A 16,800-nucleotide genomic window follows, 5' to 3' on the forward strand; every position below is an offset into this window, starting at 1 on the left:
CCCACAATGGCCTCGTCTGATCAGAGCATGGGGCTAAAACAATCTGGAGGGCTACTTTTGTGAGGTATTGCAGGACAGATGAACCCAAACGCAACGATGTCAGGGAATAACAGAAAACACTTTATTTAGAACACTAACAAAACAAAGACCCACGAGGGGGTACTCGACATAAAACATGAAACACTTAAATTGACTAGATTGTCAGACTTGACTGGAACATATAACACAACCACGAGAACACAACACAATGATCCTGCACAGAACTAAAGAAACACTGACATTAAATAGAGCAAACCAAACAAGATAACGAGCGGGGAACAGGAATAAGTGATAATTAACAATAAGCAGGAGGACGAGGGAGCGGGGACAAATGACAAGACACCGGAGGTACATGCCCAAACACAAAAACAAGGCATGAACCTCCACACAAGGCCAGGGACTGCCAGAACTCTGCCACCATGACAAGATACAAAATTTAACAAGACTTCAAGGCAGAGTCCTGACAACTTTTTGATATAGTCTACTCAAAATCTTTTTGTTTTACTTTTTGTAGATTTTATTTTATTTTACTTGTTGATATGTTTTAGTATTGGTTAAAAGGTTAACATAAGTAAACCATGCTATAAATAAATATATATACGCAATAAACGCCATTTTTGAAAAAAATGAGTTACTGCCAAAATCAGTATTATATCAGGTCAGTAGTTAAAAGTAAATTCTTAATTTTACGCAAAATCCAATATCCGCCGTGTTATTCTGTCATCTTTTCTCCCTTTTTTCCCAAAATGCGATAAACGCCACTCCTCATTTTTTACAGAACGCAATAAATCCATTTCTGAAATTACAGCCCACCAGTCACGCAATGTAAACAAGCAATGGCGGCGCGCTGAGTACACGGAGTCCTAGTTTTCCTCATCTACTTTGTACTTCGTGATCAACAAACAAAACGAAATAATACTTTAATTGCATTGATAAAACTGTGATGGTTTTCTGTGACGGGAAAGAAACGTAAGACATCAACATCTAATAATTTCCGCGAGAGGCACTCGGGTGCTTGTTCTCCCGACAGCATCAAGCTTCTTATGCTAACACATTGACCCCAGGGGATCTTATTAAAAACTTTACATTATTTTACTCAAAGTCAACGAAAATCGAGCATGACCAAAACATTTTACAGATGATCGCAGTGAAAAATGTAAAGAGACGACGTCAAGTAACCGCAGCAATGACAGTGTTCTTAATATAACAAAGTAAGTGTTTTGGTTAATGCCATTAATGTTTATTTTTTTAGTCATTGTATACCACTAGTCAACTAAATAAATATAAAATGGTAAAGATGAATGCACATTTATACATTGATTTAATAGATTTATAGCATTTTGAAATAAAAAACTGTCATGGATTTATTGCATTTTGTGGAAAAAATAATTCGTTTTTATAATAAATCTTTGAAAATCAAGTTATGGATTTGAATTTTTTATGTTTTTATAACCTAAAGATGCTATGTGAAAGTTTGTAACAGAAAATAGTGGTTTTCATCTTGTCACTTTCTTGGTATAGAAAACACGTTTTTACCGACATTTGTCAAAATGGATTTATTGCGTTTTGGAACCAAACTCTTCATATATATATATGCATTGAGTGACATATATATATATAATAAATATATAATATAATATAATAAAATAAATATTACAATTGATACTATTAATAGAATGTGCTTTGGCACACTTTGCACCACGTTGGAGACCCCTGCCCAAGACTCTTTGCCGTGTTCTTCATTCTTAAAAGGTATTCCTGGCACATGGCACATGGTTAACCTTTGTTGATGGTGATAGCCTGGTATGTAGGTGTCTATTACAGTGTCTGTCAATAGAACATTTTAATAGAAATCATTAGGGCTGGGCAAAAATAATAATTTTTCGATTAATCGATTTTTAAACCATGTTCGATTCAAAATCGATTGTCAAAGAGCAGAATCGATTTTTTCTTTCATATTTATTTCCACAAACATTGAACGTAAGATTAACGTTAATCTAATTACTAGTCGTCTTCACTAGATGTCACCCTCTTTTTTGCCTTGCGCGATGTTACCAAGGAGCGAGAGGCGAGCCTGTCATTCATTTATTCAGTGCTTAAAATGGTGGTTTCAGGTGCTTCCTCGACCTTGATGCCACATTCACATAAAAAGTCAGAGGTATGGAAGCATTTTAGATTTCACAAGCAAGACAACGATAGTGTTGTGGCTTTTCATTTCTTTTTATTAATTATCCACTTGTAAACTGCTGTTCACTGTTCTTTTTATTAATATAGTATTTGTATTAAATCTATATTCATTGAGTTGAATAGAGTATAAAAACCGACCCGAGAATCGAAATCGAATCGATCTGAAACGTCTGAATCGATACCCAGCCCTAGAAATCATGTTAGTCAATCCACCTTATTTTCAAACGTGGAAGTAAGTGATGTGACGTATTTCCTTTGTGTCGTATTTCCTTTGTTTGTGCCAGACTTCCATTTTAATAGCTGGACAGTGGAAAACAGTGTTGTGGGAGCACGCTTAAAGCATGATTAAACCCTGCCATGTATAACCATGTGGGAGGATAAAATAAAGAAGTGGCCTGATATATCAAATGAAGATATATTCAATTATTCTATGTTGTTGCTCGGAGTTGACAGGTCTGCGATGCGCAACTATAAAAAGCACAGAGGCATGCCAGTACCTGTACAGTTGGAAAGTCAGTCGAGTGGAATTCATGTTATAACCTTTTTCATGCATATGTTTTAAATGTCCCAACTGTCCCCCTGGAGTGGGTTTTTATAAACAGCAATTTTTAATTAATATTTGAGTTTTTATGATGACAGTAAGCTTAACACGTGAATGTGGTGGATATAACACGAATAACTGTTCGGATCTGTCATCAAGTTATTTAATTTTGAAACCACAATTTTTCAATATTTTTTTCTATGTTCTTACCTCAATTTAGACTAATTAATACATACCTATAATTTTTCAATGTGTGCACTTAATCTTTGTACAGCGCGTCGTGAATGTGTTAGCATTTAGCCTAACCCCATTCATTCCTTAGGATCCAAACAGGAATGAATTTAGAAGCCACCAAACACTTCCATGTTTTCCTAGACTGTTACACGAGGAGTTACACAACACGATTTTTTAAGCGGATAAAAATGAGAACTATATTATATGGCGGATGCAGCACTTCGTCCTCGGCGCTGTGTAACATCATCACTCCTGACTACTCCCCCTCTTGCTCAAACGTCCCTTAATATTACTGCGCCCGAGGTCGAAGTGCTGCAAACTAAGTTCTCATCCGCCATACAATGTAGTTTTCATTTTTTATTTGCTTAAAACATCACCATGTCTTATTTTGTGCCACCATACTTACTCGTATAACTACTTGTGTAACAGTCTTTAAATAGGGAAAACCTGGAAGTGTTCTAAATACATCCCTGTTTGGATCCTAAGGAATGAATGGGGCTAGGCTAAATGCTAACACATTCACAACGCGCTGTACAAAGATTACGTGCACTCATTGAAAAATGATAGGTATGTTTTAATTTGTCTAAGTTGAGGTAAGAACATGGTAAAATATTTAAAAACTGTGGTGTTTTCCTTTAATCTATTCTCTGACAAATGATCTAATAGTGATTTTTATAGAATTATTACTGTTTAAGAGATTCACAAAACTGATAAGTGTGAAAAAGCCTGTTCCAATCACAGACTAAATAGTCAAAATTGAAATTAGAGCAGTCAGTGTTTCATTTGTTTTGCACAAGTCAAGTCTCTTTGTTCTGCGCACTCACACAGAGCTTAATCTGTTCCTGGAGAGTAACTTCTATTGCATCTCAGGCTTCGCTGCCAGCAAACAGCCGACTCAGCTTTTAGCCTTCCAAATAGTACTCTCTTTCTCATAGATCTGAGAGAAATCTGAAAGATTTTGTCCTGAACATAAAGCTGAAATACCAAAAACGAAAGAGAGAGGAAGTGTAGCTACGAAATGCAGGCCTCACTGCCATTTAGCAATATGACTTAACAACTAGAGATACACGGTCTTGACACCGGACACGCATGACTAAATCTAGTATAGATTTTCCCTGGTAGTCCCTTGAGTACTTGATAAAGGAATCCCATGCTTGTGACCCTGTTCTTTATTCGCTTGTGAATTTGAAGAGCGTCAAGCCATTAAACTGATTGACGACAGAGTCAGCAGAGCTTAAGAGGTTTTGGCCACAGGACAAACTTCTCTTTCAACATTCAAGTTCAGAACTAACATAAAAAAGAAAGCATACAAGTTCACGTATACAGGCCTCCCACAAGTATTTAGACATAATAAAAATATATGTGACCCTGACTCTGAAAACCCAGATTTTTTGTAAGTTTACTGTTTTCTACATAAATCAAAATGAACACACTGTATAAAGATATATAAAATATGTAAGTCAAATTAAACTTTCTTCATTTTAAAATTAGATTATGATACTTTAGCCTACTTTAGATTTTACGGGCAGGGTCAAATACCTGTACAGAAAAGTCAATGCATTTAATTAAAATGACATTTTAAGTTGGTATATGCATACTTTTCAGGTCTGTTTTTAACGATAAAAATAGACAAAAGCTAAACATATTACATATTTTATTGCTGAAATCATTATAGTTAATAAATAATAATTATTATTCTAAGTATATTATTATACACTCACCTAAAGTATTATTAGGAACACCTGTTCAATTTCTCATTAATGCAATTATCTAATCAACCAATCACATGGCAGTCGCTTCAATGCATTTAGGGGTGTGGTCCTGGTAAAGACAATCTCCTGAATTCCAAACTGAGTGTCAGAATGAGAAAAAAAGTTGATTTAAGCAATTTTGAGCGTGAGATGGTTGTTGGTGCCTGACGAGCCGGTCTGAGTATTTCACAATCTGCTCAGTTACTGGAATTTTCACGCACAACCATTTCTAGGGTTTACAAAGAATGGTGTGAAAAGGGAAAAACATCCAGTATGCGGCAGTCCTGTGGGCGAAAATGCCTTGTTGATGCTAGAGCTCAGAGGAGAATGGGCCGACTGATTCAAGCTGATAGAAGAGCAACTTTGACTGAAATAACCACTCGTTACAACCGAGGTATGCAGCAAAGCATTTGTGAAGCCACAAAACGCACAACCTTGAGGCGGATGGGCTACAACAGCAAAGGACCCCACCGGGTACCACTCATCTCCACTACAAATAGGAGAAAGAGGCTACAATTTGCACAATCTCACCAAAATTGGACAGTTTAAGACTGGAAAAATGTTGCCTGGTCTGATGAGTATCGATTTCTGTTGAGACATTCAAATGGTAGTCAGAATTTGGCGTAAACAGAATGAGAACATGGGTCTATCATGTCTTGTTACCACTGTGCTAGCTGGGGGATGTTTTCTTGGCACACTTTAGGCCCCTTAGTGCCAATTGGGCATTGTTTAAATGCCACGGCCTACCTGAGCATTGTTTCTGACCATGTCCATCTCTTTATGACCACCATGTACACCTCTGATGGCTACTTCCAGCAGGATAATGCACCATGTCACAAAGCTCGAATCATTTCAAATTGGTTTTTTGAACATGACAATGAGTTCACTGTACTAAAATGGCCCCCACAGTCACCAAATCTCAACCCAATAGAGCATCTTTGGGATGTGGTGGAACGGGAACTTCGTGCCCTGGATGTGCATCCCACAAATCTCCATCAACTGCAAGATGCTATCCCCTCAATATGGGTCAACATGTCTAAAGAATGCTTTCAGCACCTTGTTGAATCAATGCCACGTAGAATTAAGGCAGTTCTGAAGGTGAAAAGGGGTCAAAAACAGTATAAGTATGGTGTTCCTTATAATCCTTTGGGTTAGTGTATGTTTCTACACATTTCTCTTTCAAAAGCTGAACAATTTAATGATCATGAACTAAAAAGCAAACATACTGTAAGCTCGCTAAGGGAATTGCGTATACAATCTAAGATTGCTTGGCTATTCATGGGATTCTGTCTGAAAGCTTTTTATTTACCTGACACATCACACAATTGACTATATTATGCCTGTAAATAGTCAACTTTTGATAAACAATCCCTCCCTCTTGTACATGACAGATATATTACAAAACGGAGTGCTGACATGTACGTCTTTATAGCATCATCACAAAGAATCAACTTATGCAAGGTCTGCTTATGTTCTATATCTAGCAAATCTCATAACGATAATAATACCCTACTAACATTGAGTGTGGTCAGGCAGTGCATCCTGTTGTGTAGCCTTTAATTCATAAATCGGACATTTAATGATGGGGTGTGTAAGCGCAGTGCTTTTGCAACAGGTTTGTTTGTGTTGTATTGTGCTATTGTACAACCCCTCTGGAATGTGAACTCATCCGTCTTGTCATATTAAACTGATGAATGGACGGATTGTTCAGTGCCAGACGTAGTCAAGGATTCCGGTGGTATACCAACAGGAAACTGGAGAAGTGTTTGGGAACACTCTGGATAAACATCTTTAAGTCTGTTTAGGAACATGATTAAGGATCCTGGGATAGACGATGAGTTTAAATATAACAAGTTAAGTTTTCGCACCCAGATGCTTTATACTGCATGTAAACATTTTAGGGTTGAAAGTAATGTTGTGTACATGTTAAAGAACCAAGAGAACAAAATTCTGTTTTACAGCCAACTCTTTCCTCACACATTGTCACCTCAGTGTTGAGTCAGATTTCTATCTCTCTGATTTTGCTGATCTCTCCTGTTAATGATACTTAAACCGTGTGACAAGTGATCAATTGCATTTTATGGCACTACGAATGCGAGATCTAAAATTGGTTGGTTATTGAGGTAGCCGAGAGCCTCTGTTGGTCTCTGGTTGCTGAATGTTTGAAGTATAAAGGTTAAAGGGCCAGATTGACAGGGTGCTTGAAGGATGTCCATGAATCAGATTTCACTTCTACCCCAGGTTTCTCTCCTCTCGCCGTGGGTTGCCACCCCACAGAGTGCCAAATTCTGGCGATCAGTATGATATTAACAGCACCTATCTAGCAACACTAAACCTTTAGTGTTGTAAACAGTTGCGTTATAAATCTCTGTTAAATTTTTATCAGTAAACATGTTAAATGCTCCGTCAAGTTAATCACATGCATTTAACATGTCCTATAAACCTTTTTAGGTGTGCATGTACTTGTTATTATATCTGTTATTAGAGGGAACTTGAGGTCAGTTTCTGCGCTGGCTAAGCGTGGATGTATTGTGAGGACCCAAACTGCTGACAACAGTGCTGCTGGTTTCATTTGTCAAAGTGGGTTCTCTGTATATCAGGTGGGCTGAGCCCTGTGTCGACCGTTAATAATAAAGCGGTGACACTTTTCTGGTCTATGGTCCTGGCGCAAGCACCGCCAGGACAGTAAATTACAGATCGGATCGATATTTCTCCCTTATTCTCTATCTGAGAGAGAGATCTTTGCTCTGCCAATCAATCTGCATCTATATTGTGTGTTTTGTTAGTCAGCAATTTTCAAATGGACACAATGAGACTTGTAATCAGTTACATTATTACATACAGTCGACTGTAGCCAAGGAAGTCCATTGCAGTGTTAAGGTAATTACTATTGTTAAATGGAGTTTTAAAAGAGAATTTAGGAGGAGCCTATTTATCGAATCCTGTCAATCACAGTAGATATAGAGTGTGGTTTGAATTCAGTCAAAAACCATATAGATCTGGAAACAAACTAATTTTTTTATTTATTTTTAGTTTTATTTTTTAAATAAAGAAGCTGTAAGTCACCATTTCTAGGTCAATAAATCAAACAAGCATATTTCTAGTAATTAATTTCATTGTATTCTGATTTCTTTGCTTCCATTGATCCACACCTAATTCTCTTTAAAGCATTCTTAAATTAGGCTCGAATTACCTGGATCACTAAGATTTATGTTTATGCCAGCTCAAATACATACTGTCATTAATGCAAAAAATTAGCTCATTTATACTTACTGTACAGTATTCACTGAAAAAAATATTAATTCAATTAACTTAATTTTTTTAAGGTAAGTGGTCGCAATCAATTTATTTAAGCTTCATTTAAACAAACAAAAAAATAAATAAATAAAAACTTTTGTTTAAATGTAGCTAAAATAAATTGATTGCAACCACTTACCTTAATTATTACCTTATTTTTTTCAGTGACATTCTTAAATTCCTAAATTTTTCAATAATTGTTAACCTATTTGTTTATTTATTTATTGTCCACCCAAGTCCTAAAACTTTCTACAGTGCATTTAAATAATGTTTTATACTTTTCAAATGCTTTTAATGTGTAGATGTTATTATTTTGCCCTTGACTTTACACAGAATTTAATCTTAAAATTTTTAAATCCATGATTTTTTTCTATAATTATGTAAAATATTTCTAAGCAATAAGTCAAACAATTATTAATTATTTAAATATTTTAATGTGTGAAAATATTTAAAAACCGTCACGGCAACAATTTTTTTTAAATCAAATATTTCTGTTATCAAGAAAAGTGTCATTGAATCTCAAGTCATGCTTGAGATGAAAAATGAGGCTTGTGAGAAGAAAATAAAGACAAATCAAGGCAAATATCACTTGTAAAAAGTTGTAAATAGTTTATGGAACACCTTTACATTTTTTTGGTCTGTGTCCATGTACTTAAGATGAATCTGTTTCGGTGTCTGTTTGTACTGTATCATGCTGTAATATCCTCCCTGCATAACAGCGACCCCTGCTGAACAGCATCTCTTACAGCAAATTGCCACTTGTCAGCCCTCATGTTCTTGTGCCGCTCTGTTCTGGACCACAATGTTTCAATGCAAAGAAATTATAACTTTCATTCTTACTGCTAATAAGTATTATTATTATTGCATAATACATGCACATATCCTCGGTTGTGTAGGTGAGTGAGTGTTTGTTAATAGTTCTTTATGTGTGTTTTTCTGTAGACCATATTATTCAGTGTGCTGGTTGTTTCGACAAGAAATAACCTTTACACCTTCTTTTTTAAATCATCTGTCACTTGCAGTTTGTTGCCAGTTAATAGGAAAAGCATCACTTTCTTTATGCAGTGCATGCAGATGATAGTTAAAGGAATATTTCATTTTCTTAAAAGAAAAATCCAGATGATTTGCTCACCACAATGTCATCCAAAATGTTGATGTCTTTCTTTGTTCAGTCGAGGAGAAATTGTGTTTTTTGAGGAAAACATTGCAGGATTTTTCTCATTTTAATGGACTTTGGTAGACACCAACAATTGATGCTTAACTCAACACTTGGCAGTTTTTTTCGGCGGAGTTTCAAAGGATTATAAACAATCCCAAACGAGGCACAAGGGTCTCATCCAGCGAAACGACCGTCACTTCTGACTATAAAAACAACATTTAACAACTTTTAAAGCACAACTTCTCGTCTAGATCCGGTCGTCATGCTCTAGCGTGACCCGACGCAATACGTCATCACGTCAAGAGGTCACAGAGTACGAATGCAAAACTCCGCCCCAGTGTTTACAAGTGGGGTAAAAGAGGACCGTTCCTACGTTGTTGTACGTCAACTGATACTAATGAATGTCTTTGTGTCAGTTTATTGTTTACAATGGTCCACAAATGTGCGTTTTATATATGTAACACGTGACCTCCCTACGTCACTACGCATTTACGTGAGGTCGCGCTGGACCGGACCTAAACGAAAAGTTGTGCTTTAAAAGTGTATGTTTGTTATTTTTCTTGTCAAAAATGACAATCGTTTTGCTAGATAAGACCCTTATGCCTCGTTTGGGATTGTTTGTGGTCCTTTGAAACTCCGTTGAAAAAAACTGTTAAGTGTTGAGTTAAGTATTAAATGTTGGTGTCTATTAAAGTCCATTAAAATGAGAAAAATTCTGCAATGTTTTCCTCAAAAAACATAATTTCTTCTCGACTGAACAAAGAAAGACATCAACATTTTGGATGACATTGTGGTGAGTAATTTATCTGGATTTTTCTTTTAAGAAAATGGAATATTCCTTTAAGGTAACAGATCATCACAAACAGGAAGCCAGGACATTGATTCCTAGGTGCGAACCTCCTAGATGTTCATTACTGCCATCACTGCCGATGTTTAAATAAAAACAAATGACACCTTTTCTAGAGGTAAGAACAGCATAATGGTTGGCAATTACAGCCTTGTAGAAAGAACACAAGGTGATTCAAAGACAATGTTTAGTGTTTGTAAGTAATTATAGATAAAAAGAACATCTAACGGTCGTCTCTGCCACCCTGCATGAACATCTCCCGCTAACCCTTACGCGATACCCTTCCACATCTCTCATTCTTCCCCTTGCATTCTATTCTTCTTCTAGGGTCGCTCTTAGCACTTAAGATTTACTCCTATCTGTTAGCACAAAGATGTGTCAGTTTCCAAAACCTGACCTACTTTAATACGCACTCACACACACTCGCCTATTTCACGAAGAGATGCATCATACATTACAGACTACATGGCAACGTACATCAAGCTGGAAAATGACTTTTTGTAAGCGAACAATTTTTATATACTCCGTGTGTGTGGCAGTATAAACTTGCAGTGATGGAAATTGCTTGATCTTTCTTTTTAATTATTATCAATGGCATCCTTTCACTTTTTACGCAACTCTCCATCATTTCTTTCTTCAGACTGTTGTGTTTTCGCTCATACTTTTTAATTAGAGCTGAAAACAGCATGACCCATTTTATGCAGAAGGAAATGTATACTTTTTGTGTATAAGCGTGTGTGTTTGTGTGTTTGCTAGCTTCTTTCTAGGTGGCCTTGAGCTTGTTTTTGCCAATGCTGTACTGTATTTCCTTTACTTTCTGCCTCTCTGAAGTAGCAGACTGTCCTTTACAAGTTTATTTTATTTATTTATTTTTGTCTATTGTACATTGACTTAATAACTCATACCTTAGAAAGTGAGAGATATGTCTGGTATGGCTACATTTTGCACTGCCCTGCATAACCACATACCCACACGGGCTCCAAGCATCATAACTCCGAGTGATATATTGTAAACCGAGATGCCAAAACAAGAATTTTTGCATTTGAAAAGTTGCTTTGTCAACATAATGTAGGCTTTTGAATTGAGGTGTATTTCAATATGAACTAAAGCAGAAACATTTATTCAAATGTGAGGTTGGGGGGCAACCCTTTCTGTCTCGTCTGCTTGTGGTTTCACTTTGCCATATTTTTCTTTGCAATTTCATCATCTTACTTTTTTATATGTCCGTTTTACTTTCTTATTTAACATTTGATCATGTTTGATGTTTGATCAGGCCTGTGCAAATAAAAGCAGAACCAATAGCATTTTCATCACATTTTACTAATAACTAATGTTTGAACTATTGTTTGAAGGCATTGTTCTGTGTCTAAAAAGGGAAATGATATATTGATCCTCAACACCACTTGTGGCTAGTAAGAGGAAATTTAACCTTTAATTCATGCATTGGTATTGTTAATCATCTATTTGTTGATTGCAATTATGCAATTATTTTAAAAAATCAAGTGCCCTTGGTTTGCCATGCATTTTAACATAGAAGTGAGACATGCGTAAGTGTAAGATTACCCTTTGCAAATAAAGTACATTAGGAATACGGCAGAGACTGATAAAGATAAGGATTGACAGTGGGTAATGTTAGAGCTTGGCCCCACCAAACCCATCCCCTGTGGGGGGCAGCAGGTGAACACACACCGCCAATGTGCTCTCTAATGGTCCCTGACAGGATGCCGATAACCCAGCTTGACAGTGGAGGTTTATATCCCATGACGGAATCTTTTCTTCCTTACCTCCTTTCCTCCACCTGCACCCATCATCCAGTGATTATACGCCCCCCTTCTACTGTACCTATGTTGCTTGCATCCAAACTGCCATTATTGTATCGGACTCCATTCATTTAGATGGATATTCCCTTCAGAAAAGTAAAGCAATAGCTGATTACAATTACCAATGATAGATCAGAATACCACAGCATTGTCAGTCAGTGTATACAGAGAGTGTCTAATTAAAAACGATTAGCAGTCAGCTCTTATTAATGAGGGGATTTGGGTGAACATGAAGGAAACATTCGTTGAGTAACTGCCTTGTGCCTTCAAAAAAGCCATTGTACGATACAAGCAAAAGAAAGTTACACCATTAAAAAGAAACGTGAATATCACAATCATTTCAGAAGAAAATGACACAAAGTGGAATGGTTTTCATTTGAGTGACCTCATGCGCTCAGAAATGTGAACACTTTCCATGTTTTTGAAAAACCTGCACAATGAGCTTTGATTTAATTCAATGGCGCCCGAACAACTAGGACATTCTTTATGGAAGAATTTCGTACACCCATTTTCTATCACTTCTTTGTCCTTCATCTCTCTCTTTCTCACGCTGATTTTGATTGAGTCACGGAGCTCCAATGAAGGCTACAGGTGGTGGAGTGAAGATTCATCTGTTTTGTTTTTCCTCGGTTTCTATTCAGTAACGTTACAAAATATGTCCTTTATTTTATTAAGCGGTACATTCTTTGCTTGATTACATAAGACTCACATATTAAAAGGCAAGAGCTCTGAGGAGTTGGATTGTGTGTATATGTAATTCTGTAATTGAATTGTATAAATAAAATACAATAGCTTTTTTCTTCAATATGCATTTATTATTATGTATCAAGAACACTGTATTACACAATCAAAAATGAGAGATAATTACACGCAGCACTCTTTTTAATTATCTGTTATTCTTGCCCACAATAATCCACTGTGCCCACTCATAATGTCAAATTCTTATGTATCACAGAGGAATTATGAGAATCGAATCTAAGTCCACGCACATCACTGCTCTTGAAAACACTTGGGCTTCTCATTCACATTTCGGTCAGGGACCAACGTCTACCTGGATTCACACCTAGAAAGATCAGTAAAATGTTTACTGTGAAAGTCTTGGATTGTTTGAATCCATTTAAGATATTCAATATCTACCAGTAATTAACCCCGAACACAATAATTAACTGTCTGTAGGAAGAGGAGATATTTCAGAGTGCTGAATTAAGTGTTTTGTGTGGGCTTCTGCCAGATGAAAGTTTTTATTACGTGGAAGAACGCTTTGGTTTCCCTCTTACCCTCTGTGAGATGCAGTCAACAGCTCACATGACTGTATGTAGGTTTGTGTAGAAACTTTGGACAAACTTGGGTCTTTAACTACGTTGAACATACACTCTAAAAGATGTTGGGTTGTTTTAATAATTGGGTCAAATATGCACAAATCCAACAGATGCTGGGTTGTTTCACCCGATAGTTGGGTAATAACAACCCCATCATCGGGTTATTTATAATCCAACAGTTGGGTTTGTCCATATTTGATCCAAGTATGGGTTTAAACAACACAGTATGTTTTCAAGTGCACTGTAAAAAGTGAAAGTTGGATCTAATTACACAAATGACTTACCGTATTTTTCGGTCTATAAGCCGCATTTTTTTCATAACTTGGTTGGTGCTGCGTCTTATAGTCAGGTGTGCCTTGAAAGTCAGTATGAATAAATTTTGACATTTACGAGGCAAGAGACAACATTACCGTCTATAGCCGCGAGAGTCCGCCACATGCTGCTTCTGTATTTTTGTAATTTGATAGATTCTGTAATGTGGAATGACGAGTATGCGAACTTCACGCTAGTTGGCTTATTCGGTTAATTTAGACTATTCAACCTTCCAGGTAAGTTCTGTATGTTATGGTTTATCGTTTAAATAACTGATAATATTACTTTAACGTACAGACATCTATTCAGCCTGCTGTTCTGTCTGCTATTGTTTAGTTGAATAACTCGCCTTTCCAGATTAAATGTCTGTTCTTTGGCTTGGGTTTTGTGAAAAAAATTTCTAAATAAATGCGACGTACGCATATAGCAATGAGTCAGCGGACCACCGGCGGTGCTCTGGCGGCAGTAAGCGTCATAAGAGCGTAATTGCAAACAGGTCTGACGGTGGACCGCCGTGGCAGCCGCATTTGCATAAATTAAGCAGTCGGTCTGCCGGCTGCATGCTGGCGGCATCTCGCAACAAAAGAGATTGACGTATTCGGCGGCAAAAGTTTCATCCCCGCCAGCGGGACGCACCGATAGCCGACAGCTTGGGGCTGGCGGCATAAAGAAGCCATGCGGATATTTTTGCTATCTGGGGGTATAGTCTACTGTGACTTATGTATGTTATTTCGTCTTAATGACACATTTTTGAATGATGCGGCTTATACTCTGGTGCGGCTTATAGTCCGAAAAAGTACGGTAAGTTGGTAACACTTAAAATGTAAGCTTTGTCAACTAAAATGTTTCACTTAAAGTGAGAAAATTTAAGTTGAAGTAACTTTTAGGGTTAATTCAACTTTTACTTTTTAGTGTGTACATAAAAAATAAGCATTTAATACATTGCACTTATTGTCTACAGGGTAGGTTTAGGGTTGGGGTAAGGAATAGGTCAAGAGTGCTCCTGTAGTTCAGTGGTACTGTACTCCTTACATACAGTAGTAGTGCACTGTAAGTCGCTTTGGATAATGTGTCTGCTAAATGCGTAAATGTAATTAATTGATACTTTGGATCTAAATACAATGTTGCATGTATGTACACAATCATTACAATGTCACAGGAACAGTACCTTTTAAAAAGGTCCATATTATGTACCATTAAGCTGAAGATATGTATACATTTAGTACCAAAATTTACAGTTGAAGTGCTAATATGTACCTTTTATGTACTAATATGCATTCTTTGGTACCGATATGCACCTCTCGGGTACTAATATGAACTCTTCAGGTGCAAAGGTATACTTTCTGAAAGGGTACTGCCCCAGTGATATAGCTACAACTATTTTTTATCATTTATTTTTCTGACAGTGTAGTTAAAGACACCAAACATAAGTTATTTTACAGAATCATACATTTATAAATAAAGTAATTTCCACACTGAGGCAAAATTGGTGTTGTTGTGTTTGTTGGTCAGGGGGAGGAAACCTTAGCGAGTGATTTGTGTCTCTCAAAACAGTTTTCATCTAAATACCTTTTATATTTTGAGATCCTGGTAACACCAACAAGAGAAGCATCCAGACCTCTGGCTCCATAATTCTCTCAGTCTTTCCCCACAGTAATTTGCATGAGTGTGTGTTTTTGTAATTAAACAGGGTTGTAGATATGCTATTTGGCGTGGCTTTTAGCCATATTTTGCACTGGTAAATGGTCTTATGATTATGACTTTGATGGTTTTGGATGGAGAACTCCTGATGTTTGGTTGAGTGTTTATTTGTCAGTCCATCTATAAAACACCTGGCTTTGGAATTTTTTAGCCAAACTACAGTTTAACTCGTCTAAAACTCTACGTGGAGCTATGTTAATAGGGAAATTCCACATGATGGATGTTCATTGTTCAGAATAAGATTTGAGATATAGCTTACAGACTTGTACAAATCATATGACTATAACGGTGAATATACATTACCAATTCTGAACAATTGAGCTAACCTCACTCAAACCTCGAAGGTTTACAAATACAAACAAATACGTTCAACACAGTTGTGTTTGCTTGTCTACTTTTAAAATGATATAATGAAATTGACTTGCAAAACCTTAGCAACAGTCTTCATATCTGTGTTATGTGTTAAACTGATTATCTTGTTAGGCTTATGATCCGTCTAATAGAGATGCTTGTGCACGTTCATAAAAATCATATGGTTAATTAGCCTTGCATTAGCATAAACTAAATGTCGACATGACTTTTATCTTGTATGATGTTGCTGAAGTTCATGTATTTGGGCTCTTATACTTTGTGCCTGCAAGCTGATTGGTGTGTGGTTTCGAATTCAATATGTAACTGTGGTGTGTGTCTTTGTGTGATTCAGGGTCGTCCTGAGGAGGAACTGGACCGTCTGACTAAGAAGATGTTGTTTGACATGGAAAACCCTCCATCTCAGGAATATTTTGGTATGTCACCACTACTTCTTATTTAAAGCCAAAGCTGATGTATTCAAATCTTGAAACCACACCTCAAACACAATGTTTGTTTTACACAATGTACACAACTGTGATCTATGATATCTTTAATATTGACTGAGCAAGTCCATGTCAAAGATCGAAATCAAATTAATCTATAGGCTTGATTTCACAAACAGGGTCACAAATATTACAACACCTTTTACAACCTTGTCTGCTTTAGTTTTATGCCTAATCACTGATTTTGAGTTAATTCAACTTAAAAAAATCTTTAACTAATATTTTTAAGTCGAATAAACTCAAAATCTTAAGGCAGCATGAACAAGATTTGTGGCTTTTTGGTCAGCATTTTTCATGATTTTCACAAAAGTTTAATGCCTTCCAGAAAATGTTCTTCTTTAAATATATAAACAAACAATATATCAAATGAAAGAACAGGCCCTCTGCTTTCAAAAAAAGTGTTTCATCCTACCTTCATTATTTCTCTTTTTATCACCTCTCAAACACCCAATTTTGAGCAAAAAGCTGAGATAATTTAATTTTTGTGAAGAACTTTTGATAGAGATCTGGGGCCGGTTGCACCAGCTGTGCGTAAGTTACAACGTAGCTTAGTTACGACGTAAATGGGCACTAAGTTACAACTTACGCATTACTAAATGTTTTTGCGTTGCACCATTAAACTTAGTTTAAACGTAACAATACGTTGTAACTAAATATTTACGGAAGCCTCTGTCCATGAATAACGCTTGGAATAAGATGTCAGACAGATTATATTACATTGATGAGCTCGTATAAATTA

The 16,800-nt window shown here is 36.5% G+C and overlaps 1 protein-coding gene across 2 annotated transcripts in view; it reads left to right on the top strand.

Annotated features, from left to right (window-relative positions):
* Positions 1-16,800, top strand: part of lpp (LIM domain containing preferred translocation partner in lipoma) — a 220,647-nt gene that overhangs the window by 148,960 nt on the left and 54,887 nt on the right. For both annotated transcript variants that reach the window (XM_073870155.1, XM_055213457.2), the window contains exon 7: positions 15,911-15,992. In XM_073870155.1, the coding sequence (XP_073726256.1) occupies positions 15,911-15,992 (82 nt within the window). The remainder of the gene's footprint in view (positions 1-15,910; positions 15,993-16,800) is intronic.

Source organism: Misgurnus anguillicaudatus, chromosome 8 (genome assembly GCF_027580225.2).
Source record: "Misgurnus anguillicaudatus chromosome 8, ASM2758022v2, whole genome shotgun sequence".
NCBI classification, from domain to species: Eukaryota; Metazoa; Chordata; class Actinopteri; order Cypriniformes; family Cobitidae; genus Misgurnus; species Misgurnus anguillicaudatus.